General features: G+C 32.6%; 1 protein-coding gene across 1 annotated transcript in view; it reads right to left on the reverse strand.

The window, feature by feature from the left end:
* LOC126828795 (protein O-linked-mannose beta-1,2-N-acetylglucosaminyltransferase 1) overlaps window positions 1-16,965 on the reverse strand; it is a 28,766-nt gene continuing 11,801 nt past the window's right edge. The window contains exons 8-26 of the mRNA XM_050558784.2: window positions 16,739-16,823; window positions 16,016-16,142; window positions 15,681-15,747; window positions 14,931-15,114; window positions 13,566-13,675; window positions 12,659-12,743; window positions 12,295-12,421; window positions 11,831-11,900; window positions 10,867-10,965; window positions 10,590-10,685; window positions 10,167-10,243; window positions 9,538-9,631; window positions 9,223-9,272; window positions 8,817-8,943; window positions 8,335-8,470; window positions 7,267-7,416; window positions 6,371-6,535; window positions 4,068-4,199; window positions 1-3,408 (exon numbers count right to left, since the gene is read on the reverse strand). Coding sequence (XP_050414741.1) covers window positions 3,288-3,408; window positions 4,068-4,199; window positions 6,371-6,535; window positions 7,267-7,416; window positions 8,335-8,470; window positions 8,817-8,943; window positions 9,223-9,272; window positions 9,538-9,631; window positions 10,167-10,243; window positions 10,590-10,685; window positions 10,867-10,965; window positions 11,831-11,900; window positions 12,295-12,421; window positions 12,659-12,743; window positions 13,566-13,675; window positions 14,931-15,114; window positions 15,681-15,747; window positions 16,016-16,142; window positions 16,739-16,823 — 2,102 coding nt within the window. The 3' untranslated portion in view covers window positions 1-3,287. The remainder of the gene's footprint in view (window positions 3,409-4,067; window positions 4,200-6,370; window positions 6,536-7,266; window positions 7,417-8,334; window positions 8,471-8,816; window positions 8,944-9,222; window positions 9,273-9,537; window positions 9,632-10,166; window positions 10,244-10,589; window positions 10,686-10,866; window positions 10,966-11,830; window positions 11,901-12,294; window positions 12,422-12,658; window positions 12,744-13,565; window positions 13,676-14,930; window positions 15,115-15,680; window positions 15,748-16,015; window positions 16,143-16,738; window positions 16,824-16,965) is intronic.

The raw sequence follows: 16,965 nt of genomic DNA on the forward strand, positions 1-16,965 counted from the left end.
TAAAATGAAACCCATAATATGAGAGTATTTAATTAGTTTTTATACAACAATATTGTACACTTTATTATTATGGAGTTAACATCTTTGATTAAGTGATTTATTTTATTACATATTTCACACAATTTGATTGGAAACATTAATAAATTTACGTGGAAAGCCAATAACTTATTATAAGGCAATTATATACAGTTGTACATTATAACAGAATTATTAATTTGTAAGCAAGCTAAATTGGGGATTGTATGCAAATCATCAACTAAATTACATAGGGATCATTTAATGCCCACTTCAAGAGATGGGCAAGTCTTCTTGTAACACAATTAACTTGAAAAACATAACTTGTATGTTTTACGGAATGTCATTATTAATTAACAGAGATATACTAGTTATATCCATATATACTTAGTGTTTTTTGTTGTGAATAATTAGTCATTTAAGAATTAATAGGTAACTCTTAATGTAGTGTTGAATTTAATGTCAATTGTACATTAACATAAAAACATCTTTCATATTTTTTCATTTTAAAGAATTACATCATACAATTCTTGGCGAAATAACCTCCCAAAACTTAGAATGTGTCAAATCTTGTAATCGCTGCTAATCAGGACTCTTGTTTCATTCACATTCGTCAGTCTTAACTGACTGGTAGTGAAATTGACTGAAATGAGAGAAATGGGGTTTAACGTCCACTCGACACAAACTAGGTCATTTCGGGACTAACATATGGTTTAATTTTCTTTCAATAACTCGCTTACGCGTAGGGGTCTTTAGCAGTGGGAGGAAACCGGAGGACCCGGAGAAAACCCACGAGGTTGGACAGTGAAATTGACTGACTGAAGAACTTACTTCTCAGTCAATTTACATATAATAAAAGAATTTACGGTAACTTTAAAACACAATACATACAGCTTAATATAGTTTTTAAGGGTACATGTATTTAAAACATGGGGTAATGCTATAAATCATAATATTCTAGAGCTTAGGACAACAATCTTGTGCTTCCGAGATAAACAAATTACGCCAAAAGTAAATCAGCCGGCAATATTTAAAAGTGAAAGTACTGCTTCTAATGATCTAATCTATCAGAAAAACAAGAAAAATAACTATAAGTTTTAATTTATATGGTATTCCTGTTAATGAAGAGCATTATGAACTCTGTTCTAAAGAGCTCAATTTTATTTTAACAGATAGCTATAATCTCAAAATATTAGATTTTATTCTTTCATGTACCTGTGTGAATTTTTTTTAAAATTCTCTCATGTACACTAGCTTATACAAAACAAAAACATTTTAAAATTCAGGATTAAATTAAGTGGGCACTCAAAAAATACTTATCCATCAGAGATCAAATTTACTTGAATGAAACCCTGCTTGCTTAAGATATGCATCAACATTAAACATTAAATTAATACAATACACACACACACACACACCCCCACACACACCCACCCAGAGTCTTTCTATTGCATTTCTATTTTTTCTTCCATCATATTTACACAAGAAGTCTTCATACAAACAGATCAAACCAGCAATAACATTTGTAGTCTAAAAAATCTAATCAAGTCTACAGCTTGTATATATTTTGTAATATAAATTTAAACAATAAGACCAACAATACACACACAAAAAATAAATCATAAAAACGAGATTGCACAAATAAATAATAATGTGCTTAATTATGATACATGTTAAAATATTGATATCATCGTTAATATTGTTTGTAAATAACAATATAAAAATATCTAATTAGACTACGGTACTTAATTATCAGACAGTAAACTGCTGTATTTTAGTGTTCACACTTAAGAGAAGAATTTATGAGAGAGGTATTGGTATATAAGACTAGCTTGTTCCTCCGTCCTTTTCTGAGAATAAAATACTGTTTACCGGAAAAAACAAGATTTAAAAACAAGAATGTGAGACCTGTCAGCTGTTCACATTGCTTCTATGAAAAAAGCAACAAATTTCCAAATAACTGATGGGCCAGTCTGAAGTCGAAAGCAAAGTACAGATGTGAACGAAAACATAAACGTGCACACCATGGTTGTAGAGATATTTTTGTAATCAGATTTTTAAAATTTAAATCTGGTTCTCGATGGAAGTTTAAAATATTAGTAAAATTGTTCATTTGCATCTAAAAAGAAACCCAATCAAAATTTAGAATTTTTTAATTGAAAATTACAAATTTATTAAATCTGGTAAATGTAATCTAAAACTTGGTGTAATTGTTCATTCGGGCATGCAGATGATCACTATTTTGAGATCGTTGCAGTTCAACCTATTTTGCAGAGTTAACTATAGTAGCAGGCTCCCACTCCACCTGCCTTTGGTTACAAAGTGTCATACATTCATTTTGAAACTGTATGGTAACATCACTATGAATCAAATTATATTTTTTACAGACCAGCGAAAATGTCTCTTTGGCAAGTGTGTCTAATACTGATACACTGATGTGTATAAAACCAAACCAAATGGTCATAAAAAGATTTGAAATTTCAATTTAGGAGTTTACTCCTAAATAAAATCTGACCTGACCTGACGTACGATATACATATTGTTGTACCGGATGAATTTTATGTAGGTCACATGAATATCAGTGATGTAACTGATGCTAAAAGAAGTACTTATTATCCAGCTATCCAACGTACAACACATCGCTACTACAACTTGTCTACAAGTGTTTTTGTTGGTTCATTATAGTAAGTCATGAAATATTACATTGGCGTAATTCATTTGAATAAAATTACATTGAATTTTTCAGATCTACATTCACATGAAATTCAGATCTGTATCTTAATCTGATTTTTAATGAATATAACTTAATACATGTATAATATAAATATGTTAATTGAAATAATGTATACATATCCCAATCAAATAAAAGAAATTCACCCTGTCTATTTAAAGACAGAAATAATATTCATTGAACTGGAGAACTGAATTCCGATGAAATGATATAGATTGTGGATGGATTAGAATTTTAACTATGTTATGTGGGTGAAGATTTACAGTGTTTAATGTGATATGAAGGTTGTTCTAGTTAATATTATCATCAGATATAATAATTGTTAAAATAACTAACACTCTTTTACACTAAGTTCCCAGTCAAAAATTAACCACTGGCAAAAGTTTGAAGTTAAAGGCCTGTTTTACATCACTCCCTCAGAACTCTTGCAGTTTTAAACATACAGTAAAGTTTATATATATATATAATCATTGTGCATTTCTGTACGACACATTTATCACAGGATTTAAAACAAAGGATAAAATAATTGGATTGAATGACATCAAGGTCTAAGATATTCATCTTTATTAACAGGACTTGGTATTTTCAATTTATCTTCTATATACGAGTAATATCTGGTGGATGATCCCACCAGATAGATGTTTCTGTGCAAATAATAAAACCTGAAAAACATAAAAATATATATAAATGAAAACAATTTATTTTCCTCGACATGTAAGGCATTTTAGTCACATACTAGAAGACAAAAATATTTCCAATAGAATTTCTTCAATCTCATTATGAACATCTGCACTACCTCTGATCTGCAGTGTATGAGACTTCTTAATTGTGTTTCTTACAAGAATTGTAAATAGAAAAAAAGAAGGGAGCATTCAGGCTCCCAAAGACCTCTGCTAGCTCTGAAATCAATGTCAACAATTCATGCTGTGTATATCGGATGTCCACTACCATCGGTTATTTCCTGGACACTTTAAACACAAAAGGTGCCTGTGACCTAGTCTACTTTGTTTGCTTGATGTTTTGTTCGACAGCTGATTGATAGTACATGTATTATTGTTTCAGGTCTACTATAGTCACAATCAACTAGACTGTAAGATTGGAAAAAATTCCACATGATGTTCAGTCATATAACACAATCCTGTCATTGACACAGATCTATTTATAGCTATGGTCTTCGAGCTATCAGATTATTTCTACACGTTATAACTAAAATAAAATGTGTATTGTTAACAGAGACTAGTATCGCCCATGAAAATGTCTTCTAATTCTATTCATAAGTAAATATAGGAAACAAATATTTCATACTTAACCACAAACATACCTGACAAGCCCATGATGAAGATTTTTTGGTCTAGAATTTGTTGATGAAAACAATCCAAAACATTTGCATAATTTTTGCAAGATACTGAGATCATTTTCGTTTTCTTGAGTATAGCTTACAACAATAGGAATACTGTTTAAAGAAATAAAAAATGCTAATTTTTAACTTTATACAATAAAATAACTACAGGAGTAAAGCAAGGAATTAATACTTGACTTTTAATAATGATAAATTCTTGTCAAAATAATTATAACATAGAAACGCTTTGTTTTAAAACTTAAAAATGAGTGGTTGCCATGGAAGATATGCCCACATTTTACAAGAGGTAGACAGAGAACAAGCTATAACAGCATTTTACGGTCCGACATGCATCAATATCGAAAGGAACCAAGATCTTTGGTATATAAACATGTTTTAAGTTTTCGTCAAAATCAGATAAAAATTGTGAGCCATAGAGTGTCCACAAAGAAAATGTGAATGCCCAGACACAGGGGCAACGACATATAAATATATCAAGATTTTTGAAAGTTTGATCTTTATATATACTATTCAAAAAAAGTAGGGGATATTTGATTTTTAAGTGTTATTAAAGTCACCTAATGAAACTGACGAAGAAACAAATGACAAAATGAAATGAAGTTCACATTCATCGATTTATTCCAAATGATCGTTAGACTAAGTAAGGCACAGACTGACCATTATAAGGGTAAAATGATACCCGGGGTCAAACAGCAAAGTTACCACAGCATCACAACCAAGTCAGTAACGGGTAAATCCTCCTCTGTTTGCCAAACAAGCATTGATCCGACGTGGCATACTCCTAATGAGACGTCTAAGGTCATTTTGGTCCAGATTGTCCCATTCCTGTTGCAACGCAGCAGCAAGTTCTTGGACATTGGCAGGACGTTGTTGACGTTGACGTAACCTCTGTCCAAATATGTCCCAGACATGCTCGATGGGGGAGAGGTCGGGACTCAGTGCTGGCCAAGGTAATGTGGTGATGTTCTGTTGTTGGAGGTAACCTGTAACGATCCTGGCCCTGTGACATCTTGCGTTGTCATCCTGGAAGATGAAACGGCGGCCATGACGTCGTGCGAACGGCACAACATGGACTGCCAAGATGTTGTCCCGGTAGTACTGGCCTGTAACACGCCCTGCAACAACATGTAAAGCCGTTCTTCCAGCAACAGTGATGCCTCCCCACACCATAACAGAACCACCCCCAAATCGATCCTGTCTGATGACGTTAACGTCTTGGAAGCGCTCGTTTCGACGACGCCACACCCTCCTACGTCTGTCCAAAAAATCAACAGTGAACCTTGACTCATCTGAAAACATCACATTGCTCCAGCGTCGATTATCCCAGTGTTGACGATCCCTACACCAACGATGTCTTGCCTGAATGTGATGATCTCTCAAATAAGGGATCACGCGAGGACGTCGGGCGCGAAGGTGACCCCTATGCAGTCGATTCCGAATCGTCTGGCCACTCACTCTCACACCAGTGTCTGTTTGAAGACGAGCGCTGATCTGATTTGCTGTGATGACGCGATTTCTCAAGGCCAAGGTACGGATAAATCGATCCTGGGCTTGAGTTGTCGCCCTTGGTCGACCTGAGCGTGGTCTGTCCTGTACAGATTGTGTATCACGGTATCTGGACCATAGCCTGCTTATGACAGACTGAGAAACATTCATCGTCCGCGCCACAACCGCCTGTGTTGTGCCGATCTGTAGCATGCCAAGGGCACGTAACCTTTCATTTTGGGTAAGCCGACGCACATCAAAATTTGTTTTCTGGTCACTAAAACAATTAAACTGATGTTTCCACCCTGGAATTCAATGCCACAATGACTGTAACATTCAAAGTCAGAGTCGTGCAAATCTTGGGTTGGACCCCCATGATGATCCCAAGCATCACCTGCATTCCATGTGGTAGCTATTGGTGCGTTTGGGCGTCACATGTAACTGAAAATGTTTCTTCTGTTAGGTTCTATAGTGACTTTTTTCGTAGTCATTTGCGTATTTTAGTATTATGCCCCCAAAATCAAATATCCCCTACTTTTTTTGAATAGTATATTTTAGTACTATACTAAATATTCTAAACATCAAATATTACAATCTAAATATTGTTCTTTTGTTAATTAATGACGTTTTTATTGGAAAAAAAAAGCATTTAAAAGTACTATGCTATATATTGTGAATACCAAATCTTACAATGTAAATGTTTTTATCTCTTTAAAGCACAAAGTCTTAGATTGAAAAATTTTATAGTGAAATTACTGTAATTTTTTCAGGTTACTTACCTAGGTGCAGTTTGATTAAATTCTTTAATGATTGAACCCTTTTGATAACACTGTGTTATATGATTTGTTGTTAATACTGTTGCTTTCTTTAACTCATCTTGTAATATGTCTTCATATACCTTCTCTGCTAAATTATTCATATTACCTAAAGTTGTCTCTTGTTCTCTAAAATAAAAACAAACATATCTCAGCAAGATTTTAAATTCTGTATGAAAATTCCATTTACCAGTACATAAACAAATAGTTCTCCAAAGTCAATATATCTGGTAGAGATGTGTTATAAAATATAAGACAATATAAAAAACCTATTCTGGTTCTCTGATAAAGCCATATCACTTAAAACGATCAAAGGACCTGTTTGCTCAATTATCAAGCAGACAATCCTGATGAATGTTCTTGCGAATCATAAATGGCAATAGATAATTGTAAACTGACTTTGGAAACTGCCCATCTTTTATGTGCATTCTACACGTTGCAATGAGAATGGTTTGAGGATGAGAGATGGAAGAAGTTATTCACACCAGAATTGCAAAATATACATCGACTGAGACAAAAATTAGTTACAGTTTGTCTATAAATCAATTTGTTATTTGGTTTAGCGCACAGTAAAAACAAAAAGTAAATTTTAGCTACATAACATGAAAATCCATAATCATAAGTGAATATGCATACACATATGAGATAAATGTTAAACCTTAAATTGTTATGTTTGTGAAAAGTCATTTAGCCAAATGATTCTGATAAAATCAAACACAAAAAACCCAAAAAAACCTCCCTCAAACATCAGAAATACAATATTTTTTTAGCGACTGCCTAATGTAACTGCCAAAGTATTAAATTGAACACAATTATTTCTCATTCGTATTAATTTCTTGTTATAGATTAATCAGACTTACAGATTAGTTAATCTTGGTCTGTTAAATAAAGCTTGTATATAATCTTCTAAATTATCCGCTCCTTGGTAAACTTGACGAAAAACACGAGATACATCTGGTATTAATATTTCTCCACCAATTAAAGAATTTACATTCCAACCATACCATGATCTACAACATATCATCATCTTTTTAATCTGGAGTTTGATTATTGCAACTAATACCTAATCATATACCAAATGTATTCCTGATTGGTCTTTAAAATTTAAGTGAGTTTTTAAAATGAAATGAAATGAAATGGGGATTAACGTCCTACTGTTAGAGATTTTTTAAGTGTTGAACATGAGACACTGGGGTTTCAGTCTACTCTTCATCGAATTCCAACTGGCAAGGCTTCTTTTGTGTAAAGGTTATTGAATACAGGTGTGGACCCCGATTTTTCGTCCCATCTCGTAAATAAATAGATGTTTTTTCTTTGCCAGCCCCTCAGTCCTGCATCACTGGCAAGGGAAAACCAGATGGAGGAAAACCCTGAGGAACTCTTGCAGGACACCAGGATCAAACTCAAGACCTACTGATTGATCGGTGAGCCAGCACCCTAATTACTGGGCCACTGTGGATCCCAGAATATGAGACATATTGCATGAAGAGAAACTGTAGGTATAAGTCATTAAAAAGCTAAATATTTCAATATAAATAAATGAAATAGATAATGTCCTACTGGTCTGCTCCTACTGGGCTAGGGGGGTTGGATGGTCGAATGGTTAGCACGTGCATGCTGTATCATAATGCCTGTCATTGAGTCAACTGGCGTGGTTTCGAATCCCCGGTTGTACGTGACAAGAAGTAGGGTCGCCTGTCCAACCTCGTGAGTTTTCTCTGGGTCAACTGGCGTGGTTTCGAATCCCCAGTTGTACGTGACAAGGAGTAGGGTCGCCTGTCCAACCTCGTGGGTTTTCTCTGGGTCCTCTAATAAAAACAGAAGTTCATTTCCGCAGTTTTGTATTGTTTCTGAATATCCCCTACTTTTTTTGAAGAGTACATAATTGTCCAGAACATGCACTTATACTGAAAAAATGATAAAATTACCTTTTATTACAGCACTGTTTGATATTATCATACTGAAATAATCTTTGTAGTGCTGAAGTTTTTATAAAAAGACCCAGACCAGGAAATTCTTGAACTCTATACACTAACTCTTTATTACCAGACACATCTTCATAACCTGTTATATAGACTGACAGTTAGTATTGTCTGAATAGAAACATGTACATGTATATATAACATTCTTAAGATAATTCAGAAAATAATTGATGAATAATGTGATTCATATTTGAATTCATCTCACATTTCATTAATTTACAAGTTATTTTTGATATTCACATGCTAATAATGTATTCTGGCCATATCAAAGGTAATAACTCAGTGAATAATTGACAAATATTTAAATCTGAAATCATAAAAAAATATTCCCCTTTCCTCCAATTTCAGACAAAATCATGGAGGCAATGTCAACCACAATCTACAAACTTTAATTTTTAATATTTATTTCAGATCAATATAAAACTGACCATTAAAGTTCCAGGAAGATACACCAAGTAGAGTTTCATCTGCATTCAATATTTCTACACATTGAGCCATAAAGTTGAGAAAATCTGGAGCTAAAATCAATTCTTCTTCTAACACTATCAAATATTCCTGAAGTATAATAAATTATATAATTAGATATTTAATGTCTGAAATTACTGTGGAAAAATAAATTAGTGGTGTTTATTAATTTTGTTTTAACACTGTATTATAACTATATATACTACTACTATCTCCTCCACATAAATTTAAATACACCAGTATGTCATCCATTTTCAGGTATTATTAATTTTATGATGCTTTAATTTCTTGTTTTACAGTACTTGGTTTATATTTTTAAAATAAATAACGTATATGCAATCATAACATCTAGTAACAGTTTATACTAACCACATCTGTATGTTGATCTATTGCCAATTTTAAAGCTTTCAGGACTTGTTCTAAAGGTAGAATATTGTATATTTGCATAAATAATATACAAAGCAAAATGATAAAAAGTTAAACTAGATATCAGAATTTTAAAGTTTTATCCAATTAATAGTGAACATTTCAAGAAAACACAAAATTTATATCTATAGGCAAACAAACAATATTTAAGTGTACCAAATTTAGAGATTTTTATGTTGACATATATGACGACTGCATGCAATATTCTTAAATTAAGCCAACATTTCTGTTTAAATTATTAAATTTTAGAAAAGATACCCGAATAGTGTAGACTTCCTGAAACACTCCTATTGTTAAAGCCAAATAGTTGGGCCAGATCACCATGTTCAGGAAATTTTTCATCCCAAATTATCTGAAATATTGCAGTCATACATAAATCACTTACAAAGGACATTAAATGTGTTGTAATATAAGTCAAAGTTAAAGACAGGTGCAATAACTCCATGTAAAAAATTGACACTGCTTCTGATTGGCAGAATAATGTCAGTTATATGGCAAAAAATCTCAAAATGATGTTGAAATGATAGATACCACTTCCAGTATAAATGTGAGTCTAGAATTCCTTAAACCAATACAGAAAAGTTTAAGGAATGGGGTTTAACAACCATCAATAAATTTTGTATGGTTTACAAGGTATGGATAACGCAATATCTGCATATTCTTGTTCAAATTTGGAAATATAAGGTGTCTTTAAAATGCATGACTAATACGTACACGTGACCGGCTTTGACAACAGGACATTCTACTACGTGTTTGATCTCTAAATACATGACTAATGTCAACCTTCTATACCCTACTACAAACCAATAATAAACATCCCAAGGTATGAAAGGGTGACGCTAAAATAAAATAATAACGATGATATTTAATCATCTATAAATACTTACTGTAACTAACCCTGGGTTAATTCCGGGCTGCATTAAAGTAGTTTGTAATGTACGAACCAATGCATTATGATTCAGCCCTGAAATATAATAAAGCTGATATTTATTTTAAAAAAATACAAATACTAGTTCGGGAACAAAATTTTACAATCAGTTACAAAACATGATTGACTGTTTGAATAAATTTATTTTTCGGTTATGTCTGCTAAGGTTTTTTCTTCTATTAAATCTATTAAATATGTAATCATGATGCAGATGAACTTAGTATTGTAAGTTTGTTTTTCATTTTGAGTGAAGGCTGTATCACTACAGTTATGGGACTGATATATACGTTTGATGTTCATACTTGCTATATCATGTGTCTTGTGAGCAGACTTTTGGGGTTTTGTTTACGTGTGTGTTGTCATGCTCATACTATATATTTACCTGGTATAATAATAATAGGTGTAGCATATACTTTATTAGCCTCCATTTGTTTATTTATAACTTTTACTGGTTTAATTAAATCATCAACATGAGCAGCTAAAATACACAGAGAAAACTTTAACATTATTATACTATACATAAAGAAAATCTAACAGTATAACTTTACTCTATTTCTTAGAAATGCATATTTATAATTACTTTACTTTGACCAGAAACTTTGAACAGTGTAGGAATCATGTGAAGATATTGAAATAAAAGAGAATATTAATTTACTAACGATCACATAATTCACTATAACCACCATATTTGACACAGAATGCTCTTCTTTCATCATTACGATAAACTTCTGGATCAGGTATAACCTGACGTCCTATCACTACAAAAAAAACATAAAATACATTCACAAAACACACCTTGTTGGTGATACATTCCCTTTCGATTAGTTAGATCAACAAAACTTATTCTAAACTGAAAGTGTGATTTTTCTTATGACCAAAAAAAAAAAAATCATAGAGGAAAGAGATTCACAATAAATACAAATCCTTAAATGTCAAATGCAGATAATCATCATTAGCATGTGAAGCAGTGTAATTTTTAGCTATATCAGGGGAGGATACAGGAATTTTTTCAAAGGGTATGTGTGTGTGTGTGGGGAGGGGGGGGGGTGCAAAAATTTTCGACCTTTTTCTTACCATTTTCCCCTGAATAAACCCACAGCAAGTCAATTAAACAATTTGTTACTTCTAAACAGTCCTACATCCTTGCACTTTTTTCTGAGAAAAATCTCTTAAACGCCCCAAAAAACCCACACTGTTCCGACAGTCCTGATCAGTTGGGTAAGCATGGTATTACGAGAACCCTAAATAAGGATACATAAACGTAGAATATGTCATTGTGAGTTCATAGAGAACTGACAAATAAATTGATGATGATAATATCGTAAACGGTGATAATCCTGAGAAAAGGTATTATTGTAGAGAATATTTAGCCCCTACTAAATGCTAGACTCACACTTCGATTATCATTAAATGATGACTGTACTCATAATGGCAGTATTATTAGATTTAAACTTGAAAAATATCACGTTTTCTAGGTAGTTTCAATACATTTTTCAATCAATTGTTATGTATTTAGGCTCTTAACTGTCGAGGAAATATATCTTTAACTGTATATTTTAATTATCTAATTCAAATGGTGATTTTCTTTAATTTGAGAAATACATTATTTTGAGAAATGCTTACATTTGTTAGGTATACAAAATGCCTTTTTTATTTCTTTTGGCCATTCACTTTCAACACCAGCATAACTAATCTAGAACAGAAACAGAAACAATGAACAAACGATAGACTGTATGATTATATGGATATAATTATAAACACTATAGTCACAGAGCATTGAATCCCAAAAATTTAAGGTTATTTCAATAATTCGCTTGATTGTAGGGGTCTTTAGCAGTGGAAGGACTCAGAGAAAACACACAAGGTTGAATAGGCGACCCTACCTCTGTTTCGTACAAGCAAATCACGACACTTGACTCAATGACAGACCTTATGATCAAAAGTACATGCTTTAAACCAATCTGTCACCCAAACTATCCCAAACCCTCCTACTTGCTTTACATCTATGATTCACAATAAAAGTAACATTGCTGACATTTACTTTATAGTGTAGTGATGTGATCAATTGACAAGAGTTATACTGGTACCTGCTCAAAAGTTGTAAAACCATTCATTCCTTTTTGTCCTACAAAATACCAGACATCACGGAATCTAAGGTTTTGTATATGTCCACTTCCTAACTTGTTTAATAATTTCTTAACAGCATAACTCAATCTGTGTAGAAATAAAAACAAAAGTATTACTTGACAACAGCTCATCCAAATGGATTTGGGGAAGGAATGCATGCGGGGGTATACGATTCCCATAATTTCATCTGCTCAGTTACAGTGCGACTATTTTAAACCACACCCATTTTACTTCATGTTTCTAGTAGTTCAATTGAACAAGATGTTATTTGAATGACCTATTAAAATGTTTCTATTTGAACCAAGAAAGATAATTTTAACTTACTTTCTGGAACCATCATCACAAACAGCAGCTATAATAATATCTCCCTCCACCAGTGATTCTAAGAATATTTCTAAATCTGTACTATCTGTAATATATAAACAAAACTATAATTATAAATAAGGATAAATGTTGTTGCAAAGTTAGGAATCAATTTGACAAACTTGGATAGATCCTTAGAATATAAGATTTTTACTCTCTTGGGAACACGTTCAATTGAATAACAATGCACAGGACACAATTTATTACAGAGTTACGTTTTATTTACATGTTTAGAGAAGCCTAGTTGAAACGTCACTCAGTAATAAACAAAAATTATATTCTATAGAAGTAGGTCGGACTGGGTCCTATGTATTACTAAATGTCATTGGAAAAATTCATTTAGAAGATTAAAGATGTTAAATGAAGTTAACATGGTGACTATATTAAAATACCTTTAATATAAATAAAACCATTCTACCACAATAAGATTAACCCTTGTGTGTATACAAGGGGTATTTTGGGACCCCACGACCATATCCTTAACAAATGTGAGGCACTGGTTCATAATGTCTAGCCAGAATTTTATACATTGTCAGCTACTTAATGTCGAGTATAATGCTGTAAATAGAACGGAAGTGAGGCAGTGGCAACATTCATCATTTGATAATAATAAAATTATGCATCCAAAAACCAATTTATGTCTGGGGTCTTTGATTACCCCTTGTTGCTGACAATGCTTTTCGTGCGACATGGCTTAAAAAGGTTTAAGGACGTTAGAAATGTTGAAGATACTTCAAAACATAATTTCAATTTCAAGTTTTCAGTAATGCTGTACTGTGTATGAAAAAGAATCTTTGGCTACCAGGTACTTTTTTTGAAGAATTGGACAGGATAGAAATTGTAAAAGTTATACTTATATGCCACATACCAAATGTATAAGTATCTACATGATTTATTATTGATGGTTTTAGATCTACTGGATCTACTATAATAACATTAAAACCACGTCCACCTTTATTTAAATTTTCTCCCATCATTCTACAAATATAAATACATCAAATCCTTTTAAAACTTAAAATGTCTACTAAAAAAAAAGCCATAGAAAAATGTCCCTGCAGAATAAGTATTATAACATTTGACTGACCCTGCTCATTTTACAAATTCAGCACTTTTGCATAGTCTGCACATTTATAGTTCCCATAGGAGTCTGCACATTTATAGTACACATAGTGACATATATCGCACAATTATCCAATCTCAATATATAAAATATACCGGTACATCTGCACGATATATTACTGTATGTTTGAGAAGTGTGGAATCCTGGAATACACCAAGACTTGACAAAGAGGACTACAGAAAGTATTCACTAAATGGAAGCTGTATGCGAGTTACATCCCTTTCTTATTAGTGCAAGACAATCAAATTTTGACATTACTGGGGACAAAAAGTATTGCCGTTTATTGAAATATTACTAGAATTTGAGCATCCATACTGCTTATCATGTTCGCCGATATAACTGTAGAACAACATCTATTATTGTTTAAGTGGCATTTAGTAACTGAGAATAACACGACACAATTATATGGAATACAAGTTACTTAAAGGATTTATTTCAGCAACGTTTCGACGAGGGTTCTCCAGTCTTTATCAAGTAACCCTCGCTGAAACGTTGCTAAAATAAATCCTTTAAACATGCATTATGCAAGAGCTAAATCTGATTATTGCAAGTCTTAATTTAGGCTTCAGATGTTATAGAAATTATAAATTAGATCTTTATTTAAACAACAAGACCAAAATCAACTCTGTAGACCCACGGATGGCTCGGCTACAGCTCGGATTTAAATAGGATTTCACTAATTGATTAAATCAGATAAGGGGTAACCTGATGAAAATACGTCAGTTAGATCGAGGCTAAATGATAGAGTGTACTTAGCAAGGCCGCTGTAAAGCGTTTCCGTATGCCATTGAAAACTTTACTTGATAATCGAGATATGTAGGTGGAGTTAACGCCTGTCAATCAAACGTTCGGCGAAGGTGAAGACACATTTCGCTACCATTTCTAGGCAAATATTACAACGATGATAACTATGTTCAGAATAAAGTAATTTGACTGAATTTTTCAATATATTCTTCTTTCATCATCTACTTTTGAACTGTTATAGCAAGAATGGCCAACTCTCTATAAATATCTCCCATAATGTATCTTTAAGTAACTTGTATTCCATATAGTTGTGTCATCTGTTATATTAACATCTATTATGATTTATTTCTAACATTAAATATTACATACATGTGTCCATTAACACATATTTCAACAGGTCTTTTATCAGCATAACCAGTATCTATTCTAACAGGGAAACTATTTGGTTCACATATTTTTTCTACACCACAGTTTGCTACAGCTTCTCCTATAACCATATCTTTCTGGTTTATAACTTCTGGTAACATCAGTTGTAGATTACGATGAGATCCCACTTTAAATTAGACAATTCAAACAGAAATATATATTACAAGTTATTTGCTCCTGAGTTAGAAATTGGAATCAGACCAATTATTTGATAATCTCGCTTACGAACATGGACGTAACAGACTTTAGACATATACATAGTCATAGCTTAATGTTATTTTTGAAATATTTTCCACTTTACAGGCGCCTGTGGGCTAAACATCACATTTCAAGGCACTAGATTTATGCCCCTGCATTGTTTATAACAATGTATCCAGTATCATTTATGATTGTCTGTTACATTTATCAGGGTTGTGTTCTTGATAAATTAGCCTACTTGGTGTAATTAATGAGATTGTTTTTATTTTTTAAAAAAAAAAGGTCATGCAGCAATTTTTATGTGATGCATGATTTATCTGAGAAACAGAATATTTTTTTAATATGGCCACATATCACAGGAGGAATTTACAACAGAAAGTTTTAAAGCCAACATAAAATATATTAATCCTCATGTTTATCTATTTCTGGCACTACTGGTAGGCAAAATTGTGAAATCAACCAGAATATGTCATAAAAACTCAAGCTGATACATACAAGGTATTTCTAAACAACCAGCTATCTCCAATACTTCTGCAAATTCTTTCCTGTATTTTTTCTTAATCTGAAATGACAATTAATTTCAAAACACAGATGGATGCTTGTCAGGTAAACTAATATGCCCATTAGCAGCAAATTCACCAGTGCTAGCTCTAAAATAATGTAGGACAAGTTTTAAAACTCTGTCCCAACTTTTAACAGATGAAATGGGAATGTGCACAATATTCCAGAAGAAATTTGCCTACAAACGTGTATTGTTATATATTACTTTTAGACAAACCCCAATCAAGTCAAAAACACCTGTACCTTTCACAGATTTTCCTTGTACTTACAAATTCTATTGCTTGACCCTCCTCTAGACCTTTCTGTCCAACCATTATATATCCATCTCTCAGTGTAAGATCATCAACAATAGTACTCCCATATAACTTTAACCATCTTATACTATCTTCTTTTAAACTAAAATTACATACATCACTCTTTAAATAATTCTAGTCAACCCCTCTTGGCAGATATGTAAAAAGACCCATAGCAACCAACCGCAAATTTTATGCAAAAAACGTTAGGAAAATAAATATCTTAGAAACTTAAAGATACATTATGAGAGATTAGATAAATAGCTGGTAGTTCTCACCAGCTATAGTTAAAAACTAGATAATGTAAAGGGAATTTGCTGAAAATTTCAGTCAAGTTGATCCAACCTGAACTGAGTATTTAGCGACTGAATTTTGGCCCTAGCCTCGATCATCATTACTAAAGTCTGTACGATAAAAAACATAGTCTCGATTATCCATTTTTTGATTTAATCAGAAGCAGCAGACTGGCATCTAATCCAGTAAATATGGTCTGGATAAGTTAATGTCTAATTAATAATTTAGATAACATTTCATGCCTAAAAAATGACCTGCATTGGAAGATTTAGCTCTTGCATAATGTATGTTTAACAATGTTTACAATACAAAATACAAACATTATTGCTTTTACGTTTCCTGCCATGTCTGAAATAATTTATATGAGACAAGATAGTGTATAGAATTTCATTATTAGAATATTACCTAGAGGCAGCATCATCAAAGCTAGCCATCATTACAACAAAGTTATCTGGAACTGATTTCTTCAAGAATCTTATCAAAGACGATTCTGGAAAAAGAGAAAATATTAAAGAAATTTTCTCTTGTTTTGCCATTCTAGACTTTTTAAACGGGAACCAACATATCTTATACCATAAAGTATATGTATAACCTGCTGAATATATGACACCGACACCTCCTTAAACTAAAGT

The sequence above is a fragment of the Patella vulgata genome, chromosome 7 (assembly GCF_932274485.2).
Source record: "Patella vulgata chromosome 7, xgPatVulg1.2, whole genome shotgun sequence".
Taxonomy (NCBI): domain Eukaryota; kingdom Metazoa; phylum Mollusca; class Gastropoda; family Patellidae; genus Patella; species Patella vulgata.